Source organism: Rhodnius prolixus, unplaced genomic scaffold (assembly GCF_049639745.1).
Source record: "Rhodnius prolixus isolate KJV_2025 unplaced genomic scaffold, Rpr scaffold_5, whole genome shotgun sequence".
In the NCBI taxonomy this organism is placed as follows: Eukaryota; Metazoa; Arthropoda; class Insecta; order Hemiptera; family Reduviidae; genus Rhodnius; species Rhodnius prolixus.
Genome location: NW_027411624.1, coordinates 44,466,263 through 44,480,347, shown reverse-complemented (window position 1 = coordinate 44,480,347; position 14,085 = coordinate 44,466,263). Strand labels below are relative to the sequence as shown.

The 14,085-nt window shown below is 36.9% G+C and overlaps 2 protein-coding genes across 6 annotated transcripts in view; one reads left to right on the top strand and one right to left on the bottom strand.

The window, feature by feature from the left end:
• Window positions 1-14,085, bottom strand: part of for (cGMP-dependent protein kinase for) — a 334,414-nt gene that overhangs the window by 254,181 nt on the left and 66,148 nt on the right. The window lies entirely within an intron of this gene.
• On the top strand, window positions 4,169-13,670 carry LOC141458268 (uncharacterized). Its single transcript, XM_074136022.1, has 6 exons — window positions 4,169-4,715; window positions 4,861-5,114; window positions 8,043-8,218; window positions 8,303-8,570; window positions 9,381-9,705; window positions 10,220-13,670. The coding sequence occupies exons 1-6, from the start codon at window positions 4,507-4,509 to the stop codon at window positions 10,494-10,496; spliced, it is 1,509 nt and encodes a 502-aa protein (XP_073992123.1). The 5' UTR covers window positions 4,169-4,506; the 3' UTR covers window positions 10,497-13,670.

Genomic DNA, 14,085 nt, shown 5'->3' with positions numbered 1-14,085 from the left:
GTAGAGGAGACATTATTCAAAATATAACTTTGTGCCATATATCTAGAGCTTTTTATCTTGATAAACATTTAAGTTATTTTTGGCGTCAAGCCATTGGTAAGCGGACGTATAATACTTAAGAATTTAACAAGCTTAATTCCTGTTAAGTAACTATTTATTTAATGAATTCACCATGAAGAGAAGTTTCAAATCTAAGTGACGCATGGCAGATCAGCACTGCATCCAAGTTTCATGGACCAAAAAACAGTACGATAGTTTCGAACCGATCTTTCATAAATTATTTGTTTTTGATTAAGATATAGATTTAAATTCTTGTTCTATAAGATAATTTTGATAGTACGCACTTAAAGAACTGAAATAAGGTTTCGAACTCACCACCAATAGAAACATTTGCTACTCACCTGAAACAGAAAGAAATAAGAATTAATTATTATTATACATATATTTTTTTAATGATTTAAGGCGCATCAACATAACTGAGGTTATTGGCGCCGGATATAGTTTTCTCCTTACAGACAATACTGTCCATGGAGCTGTAAGGAGCTCCTAGAAAGAGAAAATCTAAGGACCACAGCAGCTGGATTCGAACTCGGTACCTCCACGTGGGAATCCAATATGCTAACCACATAAGCTAATCCTTCTCCTAACTCATCCCTCTTAAAAACGAAAAAAGGTAACTCATACAGTACTTCAAATGAATTCCTAGTGGATAATGTAACAGTCCAGAACTTTTACTATTAGGAAGAAGCAAACCGGAAACGCCAGCAGGCCTGTTTGTGGTGTCCAAAAACTTTTTGCCTTCAGAAAGTAGTCTAAAAATGAGAAGCGCATTACGAGAACTCCAGACCAATGGCAACATCTACTTGGAATGAGTGTCAGGATACTAAGATCACAATGAAAAGATATATAGTAGCTATACACCCAGAATGCTATATAATGTTCTTAGGTCTCTTTAAAGAACTAATTTAGGTATTTAGGATGCGGCGATTGAGGTTCATTGTGTTGGAACGGTGCCCACTAGAGGAGTCTTATCATGTGCATGCTGAGAGGAGCACTTCATGTACTCAGAGGAGCACCTAATGTTTCTCAGTGGAGCACCTAATGTACTCAGTGGAGCAACTAATGTACTCAGTGGAGCAACTAATGTACTTAGTGGAGCACCTAATGTACTCAGTGGAACACCTAATGTACTCAGTGGAGCACCTATTGTTTCCAACAATAAGTACATTATTCTCAGTTTGCTGGCAGGAATACTTGTAAACTTAACGCCAATTTATATCACAATCACGGGTCAGCCACATGTCCACTAGACACAATCACGAGAATCAACGCTGCACATCATTCGCTAACGCCACAGCTGATCATGATTTGTCGTATCATTACTATGTTGCATAATACAGGTGAGCGATTTCAGTTTTCTGGCCAGTATCGCAGCCATTCTGGCCTTACGATTAACTGCAGCTACATGAATTTTTATTCATTATTCCTTAGATAAATCAAGTCTAGATAAGTAGAGAACTGTACTAAGTTCTAACTTAGTGGTAAGTAGTAGTGCTTAACGCTATAACTGTGGAAGATGAAAAGTGTGTTAGATTGTTATAGAGGCTTGAAGTGCCCGAACAAGTGCTAAAAAAAAAGAGAGCTCCGTTTCAAAAGAAGTTGGAAGTACCGCTGTACAGATTAAATAAGGAAGTAAAGAAGCTGCAAAACTACACGAAATCCCCGTCCCAACTAGAAATGAAGTTCAAAGCCTTTTTTTTTTTTAAAAAAAAAAAGTAAATTATAAACTAATACCATTAATTAGTATAAAGTTCAGGAAAAAAAAAAGTAATAATAGTGAAACGACAAAAAAAACGATTACTTCCGTTAGACCTTGATGTGCGGACAGCCTCAATAAGCCTTCCTCTTTTTTGGTAAGTGTTCCGCCAATCTGCGGCAGAGAGCAACAGATCAATCTAAATTAACAACTCGTCCCAAATTCTACGTCACCAAGACGTCATTAATTCTAATTTTTCATGGCCTCCTTCCAAATTATTCCTTCCTAGAAATAGTTAAAAACAGTATATATATATATGTATGAGTATACTTTCAATTCAATCAGAGTTGTTCCAGTATAGTTATGTCTGTATTAGCGTGTATTTTAGTGATTAAGGAATCTAGGTTTGTCTCTGTGTCTGTGTGTGTCTGTGTGTGTGTAAAAATTGTGAATGGGGGAGGGACATGAACAGTTTTCAAGGTCAAACAAAAAATTAAATGGAGTCTAAAGGGGCCGGCCCATGGCCTAGTTTTCAAAAGGGACCATACACAGTGAGCGCTAAGAATTAAAGGAGACAATGAATGACTCTGGGCAAGGCCGTGTTCCGGTGCACGCCCTAAAATTAAAACTGTGGTGATGTCATTAATTTATAAATTACCTCATTGTATGTATATACAATGTATATACACAGCTTTTAGTTCATTTTTTACAAAAAATAATAATAATGTGCAGTTGAAGAATCAGTAATGGTAATTATAATTCTAGAGATGGGAACGTTCAGAAAGGATGGGAAGATTCAGGGATTAGTACAGCGGGAGGATCTTCAGCATGGACAAGATGGCCAATTCAGTGAAGAGGTGACACAGGAAACCTTTGCTCAACTTTACTTTCCTGGCGCACTTTGACTTCTCTAGCTAAAAGACACAGGATTTAGGCATAAGAGAGGAGATATTTGAGGAGGAAACAGGAAAAGACTAGAAGTCACTAGAGATCGTAATCCCTTGATAAAGCCTAGGCTGGGCATACAACCTGCAGAAAAGCATATAGAGTAAAACTGCCAGCACTAGTTTCGGGCATGTTCTATTCCGAGTGTACGGCCAGGGATGGCGTAAAAGAGTCAAGGTAAAAAGGGGGAGAGATAGGCCAAGTTTCAGGTAGGAAGAGGAAGTTAAGGAGGCGTATGGAAGAAGGGATGGTTACTTCTCGGAGAGGACAAACCAAGGCCTGTGAGAGCTTTACCCAAGAGTCGCGCTCTCCAGCATTAAGAGTCTGATCAAAAGGACGGGTCTGGGAGGGTGAGCTTTAGAGTGAGGGGGAGCCACAATAGATCCAAAGGGGTCGCAGTGGCGTAGGCCTTAAGGGCCGCCCTAGTTTAATCTATCTATCTATGGAAGAAGGGAGAATTGCTTGGTGTGAGTCCTGGCCGAGGATGAGAAGTAAAAGTAAGTTTAAAAAAGTAAAGTAATGCCTATTTTTCCAGGAAGGGCTTAACATCCAACTACCACAAATTAGGTGACGTGGACGGAGCCGACTAACAAACATACTTTACTATAAATTTCTCATATTAACCATTAAATAAAATCCAAGGCCTGAGGCCGGGAATCGAACCTACTAAACCACAATACATCTTAGCATTGCGGGTCTAGCCTATAACCGCCTAACATACTTTACTATAAATTTCTCACATTAACCATTAAATAAAATCCAAGGCATAGAGACCGGGGGAATCGAACCCACTAAACCAACCAACAATACATATTAGCTTTGCGGGTCTAGCCTATAACCGCTTGGCTACCGTGGCGCCTAGAATGAGAAGAAGTCCAGGATGGAGAGCCACTAGGGAGAAAAAGCAACATTTTCTCACAAAAAACTCGAAATGAGAAAGTCATGGGAGTGCCCCCCCCCCGATCGTAAACAATATTAAGAAAAAATAAATAAATAAATCCAAATCAAGCATAAATTTAAAAAAAAATAAAATGTTAAAAAAAATAAATATATTTCTCGACAGGTTAATGTGGCCATAAACGATAGAAATTTACATGAGATTTGCGTGATTTTACGCCATAAATTTAATAAATTTGACAATTTATGACCTTATGGTGTTTTTTAACAAAAAAATAAATAAATAAATATAAAAAGTACACGTGTAAATATCGATATTAAATTTAGTGTGATTTTTTTTTTTTTTTAATACATTTATTTTCAACAAAATGGAAATAATATAATTCGGTTTTTTCCGGGCATTTCCGTTTTAAGATCCCCAGAGTTCGTAAAAGTGGTTTTTACAAAATGGTCTGTCTGTGTGTGTGTGTGTGTGTGTGTGTGTTATTGTTCATATTAACCGGAACTAAAAAAAAAAAAAAAAAAACACGCCGGAACACAATAAGGTTCCGGTCAAAATGAGTCAACCGGAAGTTAGCTTATTAAGAAATCTTGACCTTGACCTTGTTTACGAAACTTGTCAGAATGTCCATCATCAGCTCTCAGAAAAATAGTCCTCCATAAAATTAATAAAAAAAAGAATGAAGTGTAATTATTGATGAAGTTAAGTACCTGTCAATTTACTGAAGAGGACAACTAATAAAATACTATTTAAAAAAACTGAAATATGATTGGTGGAACAACAATTTAATTCATAAAAAAGGAATCTAGTTCAAAGGTCAAGTGATTTGGGCGGAAAGGGTCAATTTGTGTTCGGACTTTTTTATTGGATGGAGGCAAACTCATCAGTAGAGTAACCGGTCACCATCATGTTTAATATCGCCAAACTGTTAACTCAGCGTTGTCCTTTGGTGCAGTTAAGCAATGTAGCCGTACTGGCAGAGGATGCATCTTTAGGCGTGGGACTGCCTATGATCGTGTTCAATGGGTCTTTAATAAGGACAAAGTTGAAGCTGGATGCAGCGTTAGTGCATCACACCAGCTCTGAAGGGGTTCTAATCAAAGTGGATTTCTTCAGGTAAAGTCCAGTGACGTATTCTCTCAACTATCAGGATAACTTAACTTCCTATTTGTACTAATTTATTTGTTAAAGAGTTGATATCCGTTTCGTGACGTTAAAATCGAATAATCTCCATCAATTGTAAGCAAAATTAATTTTCCAGATCCTTAAAGAGCTGGATGGAAGATTCATTGATGATATTATTGGCGGAATCCTCACCTAGCACTGAATGGTACAAGATTTTCTGGAAGAAAGGAATTTACAAAATTCTGACGCTTACCACTTCCGGTGATATCCACTATTACAATCCATTTGAAGATATTCTACAAAATAATTGTAAAATGGAAGAAATATGGCAAAATCTGAACGGTTGGCCAATCAAACTTTCTGCTTTTCCACATCCCTTGGGATATTCAGGTAAGAGAACTAATCAGTGAATACAACTTCCTATGTGAATACAACGGCAGAACTTTGGCCCTAAACCAGTACTTTTTAGGAATATACTAGACCAGGGGCCAGCAAGCCGCGGCTCTTTTATCCAAATTTTGTGGCTCTTCAGCCTGTCCTAAATAAATTGTATATTTCAATTTTATTGGAACAAATGAAAATTCCATTTATTAAAGTAAATATATTTTTCCAAACAGAATTTTAAATGAGATTTGGTTTGAAATTGAATAGAACTTATATTAAAATACAGTACGGAATATATAGAACTGCCGCCATTTTCATTCAAACACAGGTTTAGTTATTATTTATTTGTTTATTTACTTTGCAATATGTGAAAATAAATATATAAAACATTTAAATGTTATTGAATATCATAAAATAATAATTTGCGAATACAAATGATCTACAGAGTTTGTTTACACTATCATCCTTGCGGCTCTTGGTTAAGATTTATTAAAATTATTTAAGAAGAAATGGCTCTCTACTTGAAATAGGTTGCCGACCCCTGCGCTAGACCTATAGTACAACAATTGCCCTCAAAAAAATTGACAACAAAATTATTTAACATATATTTTGAGGCATTCCAAAAAAATGTGTGTAACATAACACGATTTAATTTTTCTTTTATTGCAGTAAATTTTTATGGTTTCTTTTTTCAAATTAAGAATTTTTACTAAAATGTAGCTTCATTTTTACTCATAGGACCATTTTTTTGGAAACATGATATCCAAGAACTCCTCCGGGAAATCGGGAGAAGAATGAGCAATGAGAGCTATGAGTAGTCACTGTAATAATGCTAAAAAATAAAAATAAAATAATCGCTTAAGGGATTCATATTTCCGGTCAGGGAAATTTCAACGTATTTTCCGGATATACAGGGTGATCCATTTAAAACGCACCAATCGCTAATAACTTTTTAGGAAAGCGGAATTCCAAAAAAAAACCCAAGAAGTAAACTATATTTTTTTTTTTGGTTTAGTTTTCAAATTTCCCATCCCCTGGATGCTGTATCTTTATTTTTAGCGGAGTTACGGCCAAAAAGCTGAACGGGGTTTCATAAGGACCACTGGTTTTGACAATGATTATGAAAACTACATAAAAAGTTGTGAAAAATGACTTTGTCGTGTATTTCTGGTGGAAAATTAATACTGAAAATCGATCACTAATAAATAAATTTGTAACTTTGATCTTAAATAACTCGACAGATATTAGGGATATCGAAACAGGGTCAACGTCATTTTTCAGTTTTGTATGTAGTTTTCACAATCATTGTCAAAACCAGTGGTCCTCATGAAAGCCCGATCAACTTTTTGGCCTTAACTCCGTCTAAAATGACGATGCAGCATCGGGGGTGGAAAATTTGAAAACTAGTCCAAAAAAAACAACATATAGTTTATTTAATGGGTTTTTCCGGATCTCCGCTTTTCTAAAAAGTTATTAGCGATTGGTGCGTTCTAAATGGATCACCCTGTATATTCAATTTTCATTAGCATTGTACATATTGCCATTAATGCCGTTAAACTCTGAGAAATGGCCTTAAGAGGGAAGCATCTTTTACGAGGGTTGTTTGAAAAGTCCGTGCAAAGTCAGAGAGATAGCACTACTGGCGCGTATCGAGGTTATGTTTAGTTAGTAGCATCTCTTGGAAGAACACACACCAAGTTTCAGCCAGATCGGTCTATTTCTTTGTGTTTGGCATTCGTTTGAATCGAGAAAGTCGAGTGATTTTCAAAAAATGGACGAAAAAGAATTTCGTGTGTTGATTAAACACTACTTTATGAAAGGCAAAACGCCTCAGGAGACTAAAGAGAAGCTTGATATACATTACGGTGACTCTGCATCTTCGATTAGAACAGTTTATAAGCGGTTTCAAAATTTTCGGAGTGGCCATATGGGCACAAGTGACGCTGAACGTTCTGGACGCCCTGTTGAGGTTACTACTCCAGAAATCATTGATAAAATCCATGATATGGTGATGGATGACAGAAGAGTGAAGGTGAGTGAGATTGCTAGTGCTGTGGGCATCTCGAATGAACGGGTACATAATATTTTGCATCAACATTTGGACATGACAAAGCTATCCGCAAGTTGGGTGCCGCGATTCGATACCGTTCCTTCGGCCGGAAAGATTATGGCGACTGTCTTTTGGGATTCGCTAGGAATAATCCTCATCGGCTAACTGGAAAAGGGTAAAACTATTACAGGTGCATATTATTCATCGTTATTGGACCGTTTGAAAACCGAGCTGCAAGAAAAACGCCCATGATTGTCCCACAAAAATGTCCTTTTCCATCACGACAACGCACCAGCTCACTCCTCAGCAGTTGTGGTCGCAAAATTAATGGAAATAGGGTTTCAACTCGTTTCACATCCCCCTTATTCTCCAGACTTGGCTCCCTCGGACTACTATTTGTTCCCCAATATGAAGAAATGGCTGGCGGGAAAAAGATTTTATTCAAACGAGGAGGTGATTGCAGAAACGAATGGCTGATTTTTCAGACTTGGACATATCCTACTATTCGGAAGGGATCAACAAACTAGAGCAGCGTTGGACGAAGTGTATAAGCCTAAAAGGAGACTATGTTGAAAAATAAAAAGGTTTACCCCCAAAAAATTAAGTAGTTTTTATTTTTGCACGGACTTTTCAAACGACCCTCGTACCTCTTCTCCCGTACTGACCTAATTACTTCTTTTCGGAAAAGAAGTATCCGTGCATTAGTGGAAGAGAGTTCCGCGGCCCAAGATTCTTAGGAACCGGATCATTGTTCTCATGGATAATTCATGCTCAAAACTTACCATGACTCTGACCACTCCTTCACGAATCATGATTCAGTTGACTCTTACAAAAGTTTGAGTCATTTGTTGACCTGTTCATTGGGCATTAAATGAAATTTACAGCAATATCCGTTGGCGCTGGGATCGATGGCTCGTTCATGTTGGAATTATCACGCCACTTGAATTTCACACCAGTGATCATTAAAGCCAAGAACTATGATGAAGCCATGTCCAAAATGTTAGCTAAAGCTGTAGGAATGTCCGTGAATGCTTGGTCAATGCGATTTCTTAACGAACATGTAAGTAATTAATAAAATAATATTTCCTTCATTATTTCAAAAACCAAAAAAGAAAAAGTGTACTTAAATTATTAAATTTTCCAGGTAAGTATGACGCACGCCATGTATTCAGACCAGAAATGTGTAGCTTTACGGAAAGGAAGTGTCTTAAGAGGATGGCATGTCTTCCTGCAGACATTTCGTTGGGATGTATGGTTAGCTATCATCTGTACGGCTATAATCACGAACTGGATAGTAGCTTTGGTCACCAGACGTAGAAGCTGGTATGAAGCTATGCCGACAGTCTTAAGGGCTATGTTCACGGTACCGCTGAGAAGACCGCCGAAATCCACCAAAGAAAGGATAATAATAGGTGAGTAACCGGATGTAGAGCTAACAATCCCGCCCCACCCACTAGCTCGCAAAAATAATTAGATACAACTTTAGAAATGTACAATTTTTTAGAGCTACGGAACTTATAATTTTCAGATATTTCCAGTTCCAATGCTTACAAAAAAAAAATAAAATAAAAATAAATAATAAGATCTCTGGAGAATAACCCTAACAGGATTTTTCTCGGGTCACAGTTTACGTCATAAAATTTTCTTCGTCATAAAATCGCTACGTCACTTCCGATTGTTACTTAAGTATTTTATTAGTACTATCAGTATTATACAGGTAATGAGGCCGTTCATTTCGCTTGAATGGTAGAGGGAAGCGTAACTAACACCCAGGACTTCCTTAAGAAGCCGCTTCCTGGGGAAATAATATGCACATAAAAATTATAGAACTAGATATGTGCTACGCGATAATAAGCTCACAGAAAACTCGTTGGGGCCGTTTTGGGGGGAAATTTAAAAAAGAGGAAGTAAAATCGAGTCCTGTAAAGTGATACATCCGGTTGCCTAATTCTATCTAAAAGCTGATTGGCTATTCGAAATATCAAATTTTTGAACTTTATGCGATTTTCTTTTTTCTGAGTAATGCTAACCTCACAGCTCATTTTCACTCAGACGACTTTAGGACTGATTTTTTCCCGGTGAAAACTAAGGAAAAGACTTCAAAATGTCAAAAATTCAATTTCTGAGAATTGTCTTAATTGTGAGCTTTGGAATGTTGGGATAATTGTTCTCTCTTCCGCTCCTTAAAATCTTGTAAAAGTTCTGTATCAATTTTTCCACAGCCTCCTGCCTTCTATTCGGCATCGTAATCATGACTACATATCAGGGCAATCTGTACTACTTCATCAAGACCAAGGTGAAACACAAACCGCCTACAACTCTGAGCGAAATCAGGCAAGAGATCAGAGGACGACATCTTCCAAATGATACCACGTTAACCAATAGAGTGTTTGAAAAGTATGCCATCCGGATTAGACGCAAAATCTTTGATCTATTGATGCAAACCGGACAACTGAGTAATCTCTACCTGGTGCCGGAGTGTTTATATACGGCTAATTTTGCGTACGCACTCAGAAAGGGAAGTGTTTGGTTGGCACCCTTGAACAGGTTAGTACATGTTTGGAAAAAAAGAAAAATGATGAAAGAAAAACTGTATATCTATGTACATGTAATGTATATAAAGCCTAGGACCTATTTTCGAGAATGTGAACAATCGATTGAGTAAAGAGGAACTTCCGGTAGGGTGATTTGCTTCATACTCGATTTTAGCGGCAAATTTCCCTTTGCAGTGCTCAGTAGTGTACATTGTACAAAAAAGGCACTTTAGAGAGGATCCACCCACCTCTTTTCCTTTAAGAACCCTTAACTGTAGAAAAAGTTTCAAAAATGATTTATAGATCAACTACAAATATGCAAATAGTGCACTAAGTTTCAAGAAAATCGTAGCACGCGTTTTCTGAATCGATTTTTAGAATCGGTTTTTCTGAATCGATTTTTTTTCTGACTCAATTTTTTCTGAATCGACAGACATTTACTAAAAACATTCGCAGTTTGAAGAAAACATAGATCATTGTAAGACAAACTCGTATGATTGTAGATTAACAGCTTTTCTTTTCCACAGATTCCTGTTGAGCATGTTTGAAGCCGGATTTCCAGAAGCGTGGTACCGTAGAACCGTGTTCACTAAGAAAAGGATCAGCTATAAAGGGAAACGGAAAACTGTGAAAAGTGCCAGAGTGTTCACTCTTCGAGACCTGGAAGTGGCCATCTTTGTATTGTTATTAGGCTTAACGCTAAGTTTCGTTGTGTTTCTGTTGGAGATCCTCTCGGCGACTGTAGCGTCGAGAAATTTGTTTCTTAGGTGGAAATTGAAAATACGTCATGATTACGTCAATTAGGAAGTCCGACTTGGATCCCGACTACCTAACATTCTCTTACTCCTGTCATTAGACATTCAAGTGTATCCTAAGTCTTAAAATAAAGCGTAAAGACGGTAGATCAATAGGTAAAATACAGGCTGCAGGTTTCCGGTTGATTTTGGGTTCATACGTGGGAAGGAAGGGGATAGACGGAAGTCCTCTGAGGCTTGAATGCCACTGGTTTACGAAATAATCACTTTTGTTCGTAATAATTTTCCTGAACCAATTACTTTTGCGTGTATTAACGCGATTGATATAATTTGTTAATAACAGAGGTTTGGCAGGGTAATGTGAGGGTGGTACTTTCGGCTGAACGATTTCCACAAAAACACCCACCATAGAGGCCATAGGAGAAACCAAATATCGAAACTTGGACACGATCACCGCACTTCCCTTTTGTTAGGAGTAAGAGAGAGGAGTAAAAAATATTTTTTTAATAAAGTTATGAAAAATAAAAATTTATAGATTTTTAGCAATGTTAGCTTAGCTTATCGCCCAAGTTGGTGAATAGATAATGCGAACAGGGGCTGAGTGAAAACAAATATCTAGGCACTCGAGGCTATTTATTCCGTCATCACCCCTACTGTAAACAAACTTGAATATCGCTGCGAGTGAGCGTAAAAAAAAACTGTGGCCCATTTGAAGACAGTCACCTCCAACACTATGTCACCACACTTCCGACTGATTAAGAGCAGCAATATCGGCCAAGTTTACATTCTAAGGAGAGTATGCTATCCATCAATGGTCCAAAGCATTGCGGGTTTAGCACGAATAATTTTACTTATGCAATATTGGCCAAGTTTACATTCTAAGGAGAGTATGCTATCCATCAATGGTCCAAAGCATTGCGGGTTTAGCACGAATAATTGTACTTATGCAATATTGGCCAAGTTTACATTCTAAGGAGAGTATGCTATCCATTAATGGTCCAAAGCATTGCGGGTTTAGCACGAATAATTGTACTTATGCAATATTGGCCAAGTTTACATTCTAAGGAGAGTATGCTATCCATCAATGGTCCAAAGCATTGCGGGTCTAGCACGAATAATTGTACTTATGCAATATTGGCCAAGTTTACATTCTAAGGAGAGTATGCTATCCATCAATGGTCCAAAGCATTGCGGGTTTAGCACGAATAATTGTACTTATGCAATATTGGCCAAGTTTACATTCTAAGGAGAGTATGCTATCCATCAATGGTCCAAAGCATTGCGGGTTTAGCACGAATAATTGTACTTATGCAATATTGGCCAAGTTTACATTCTAAGGAGAGTATGCTATCCATCAATGGTCCAAAGCATTGCGGGTTTAGCACGAATAATTGTACTTATGCAATATTGGCCAAGTTTACATTCTAAGGAGAGTATGCTATCCATCAATGGTCCAAAGCATTGCGGGTTTAGCACGAATAATTGTACTTATGCAATATTGGCCAAGTTTACATTCTAAGGAGAGTATGCTATCCATCAATGGTCCAAAGCATTGCGGGTCTAGCACATATAATTTTACTTATGCAATATTGGCCAAGTTTACATTCTAAGGAGAGTATGCTATCCATTAATGGTCCAAAGCATTGCGGGTCTAGCACATATAATTTTACTTATGCAATATTGGCCAAATTTACATTCTAAGGAGAGTATGCTATCCATTAATGGTCCAAAGCATTGCGGGTCTAGCACGAATATTTCAATACAGCTTAGTGGTATAGCTTTATTAATTATACATTTCTGAAATAATAAAAATGCAATATTTCGTGAACAAAGTTGAATTTTGAGAATTAGAGTAAACTGAAGTCCAGTGTTAGTGTTCCACTGCCAGATTTTTTTTGAGCCCAGTTTCAGCGAGAAAAAACGCCGGCATTCCCATAAAACTGATCATTGCTATTTTGAGTTGAACTCGCTCTTATCATTGTTTAAATAATTATGTCACAAACACACACACACACACACACACACACAAAGCTATTAATGTTTTATTACTCATCATAAAACTGACAATAATAAAATCATATTTATTTTGCCTTTTTTTTTTATAGCATTTATAAGGCCATTAGATGTTAGGTATAACAATCAAATTCTGTGAGGAACAAAGAAAAAATCTGCAATGAGCACACGCATGACTTCCTTCCTCCAGGAAGCTGAAACTTGGAATTTTTACTGAAAAGTTCAAATAAAACTAACGGTACAAACCAAGCACTTAAAGAAATACGACCAACATCACAACATTTAAAAGTGAATCAATTATTTGTCAAAGTGACAAACCGTACATACAAATGAACGGAAGAGACCATATAAAGTGCGTATCCGGTTTCTTACAACACACGAGAGAACTATCTCTAACAGAGGTAGTAGGAAAAAAAATAGGTAAATCAAAGGTGACTTCCGGGTCAGGAGGGTACTCCTCCTCCTCCTCCTACAGTCAATAAAGGTCAGGGTCACCCTGTGTGGAGACGACGTCTAGCTTACCCGGCCACTGAGAATATGTGGCTAGAAAATAGAAACTACCCAGCATTTAATTGAACTCCTGCAAGAAATACATTATTGAGTAAACATGTTCCTCGTCTGACCACTCACAGGACTTCCTTTCACTGCACTTGTTTCAGGAGAATACCAATTTTTTCTGCACACTAAGCTGATAAAAAGTGATTAAAACTGTTTCCGGTGGTAGGACAGTTGTGTGAGGGTTGATTGTTAAAAACTGCACGAAAAAGCGTAACGTTGAAAAACACCCAACTTTGACAATTATTTTTCTCTTCTTCTATAAAAGTTATACTTCCCAAATTTTCTGTATAATATAGGGCAAATCATCCTTTATAAGACTACAGCGTAGATTGTTTGCAGCGACGTAATATTTAATTAATGTATTGTAGTTTGTTAATAATAAATTTTAATGTAGTTTTCTTCATTGGAACACTCCCCACAATATTACATACATATATAATGTAAAATAGATAAATATATGCATATTTTTTGGACAGCCATTAAATTATTTTATTAATTATTTGATTATAAAACTTCTTTACAAGTACTCAATTGAAAGGACTACATTGAATTAAAATTTAGAAATGATTTATTACTACAAGTAGTTATTTATTTGTAATTAGCCTTCGAGAATAAATAAATTTTCTTCAAAGAAAATGTAGAGAAAGAATAAATCAACTGAATAAAGTAAATATATATTAGAATAATAAAAGTTTGACTTTGCAAAGTACACATTGAGTGAGCCAGTTGGTAGACAGAGATGGGCACAGCCTTATTTACATGTGCGTGCTTAGACCCACACCTGTTTGATCATACTTGCAACAATTACTTTCATTCGCTTTTCATGTATTTCTGCACGCTACAGTCATGCACTAGCCTCACACACGTATACACACGTAGCAACACGTAATTATTTACATTTACACTAAATTCGTTTTACTATTTTAATGTTCAGTTGTCCAAGTACTCGTACTACTAAAAGAAAAGACGCAGCCTTTACAAATAACTAAACGAACCTCTAGAAATAGTGTAAAAGTAATAAGTAAACTCACACGACTTTCTATGACGAAACTTCCTGTTTAGAGGAA

What these genes read in the sequence shown, in the direction of transcription:
- LOC141458268 (XM_074136022.1), top strand. Translation starts at nt 4,507, where the DNA reads ATGTTTAATATCGCCAAACTGTTAACTCAGCGTTGTCCTTTGGTGCAG. An exon ending in ATCAAAGTGGATTTCTTCAG is followed by an intron (nt 4,716 to 4,860) that starts GTAAAGTCCAGT and finishes TTAATTTTCCAG; the next exon opens with ATCCTTAAAGAGCTGGATGG. An exon ending in CAAAGAAAGGATAATAATAG is followed by an intron (nt 8,571 to 9,380) that starts GTGAGTAACCGG and finishes ATTTTTCCACAG; the next exon opens with CCTCCTGCCTTCTATTCGGC.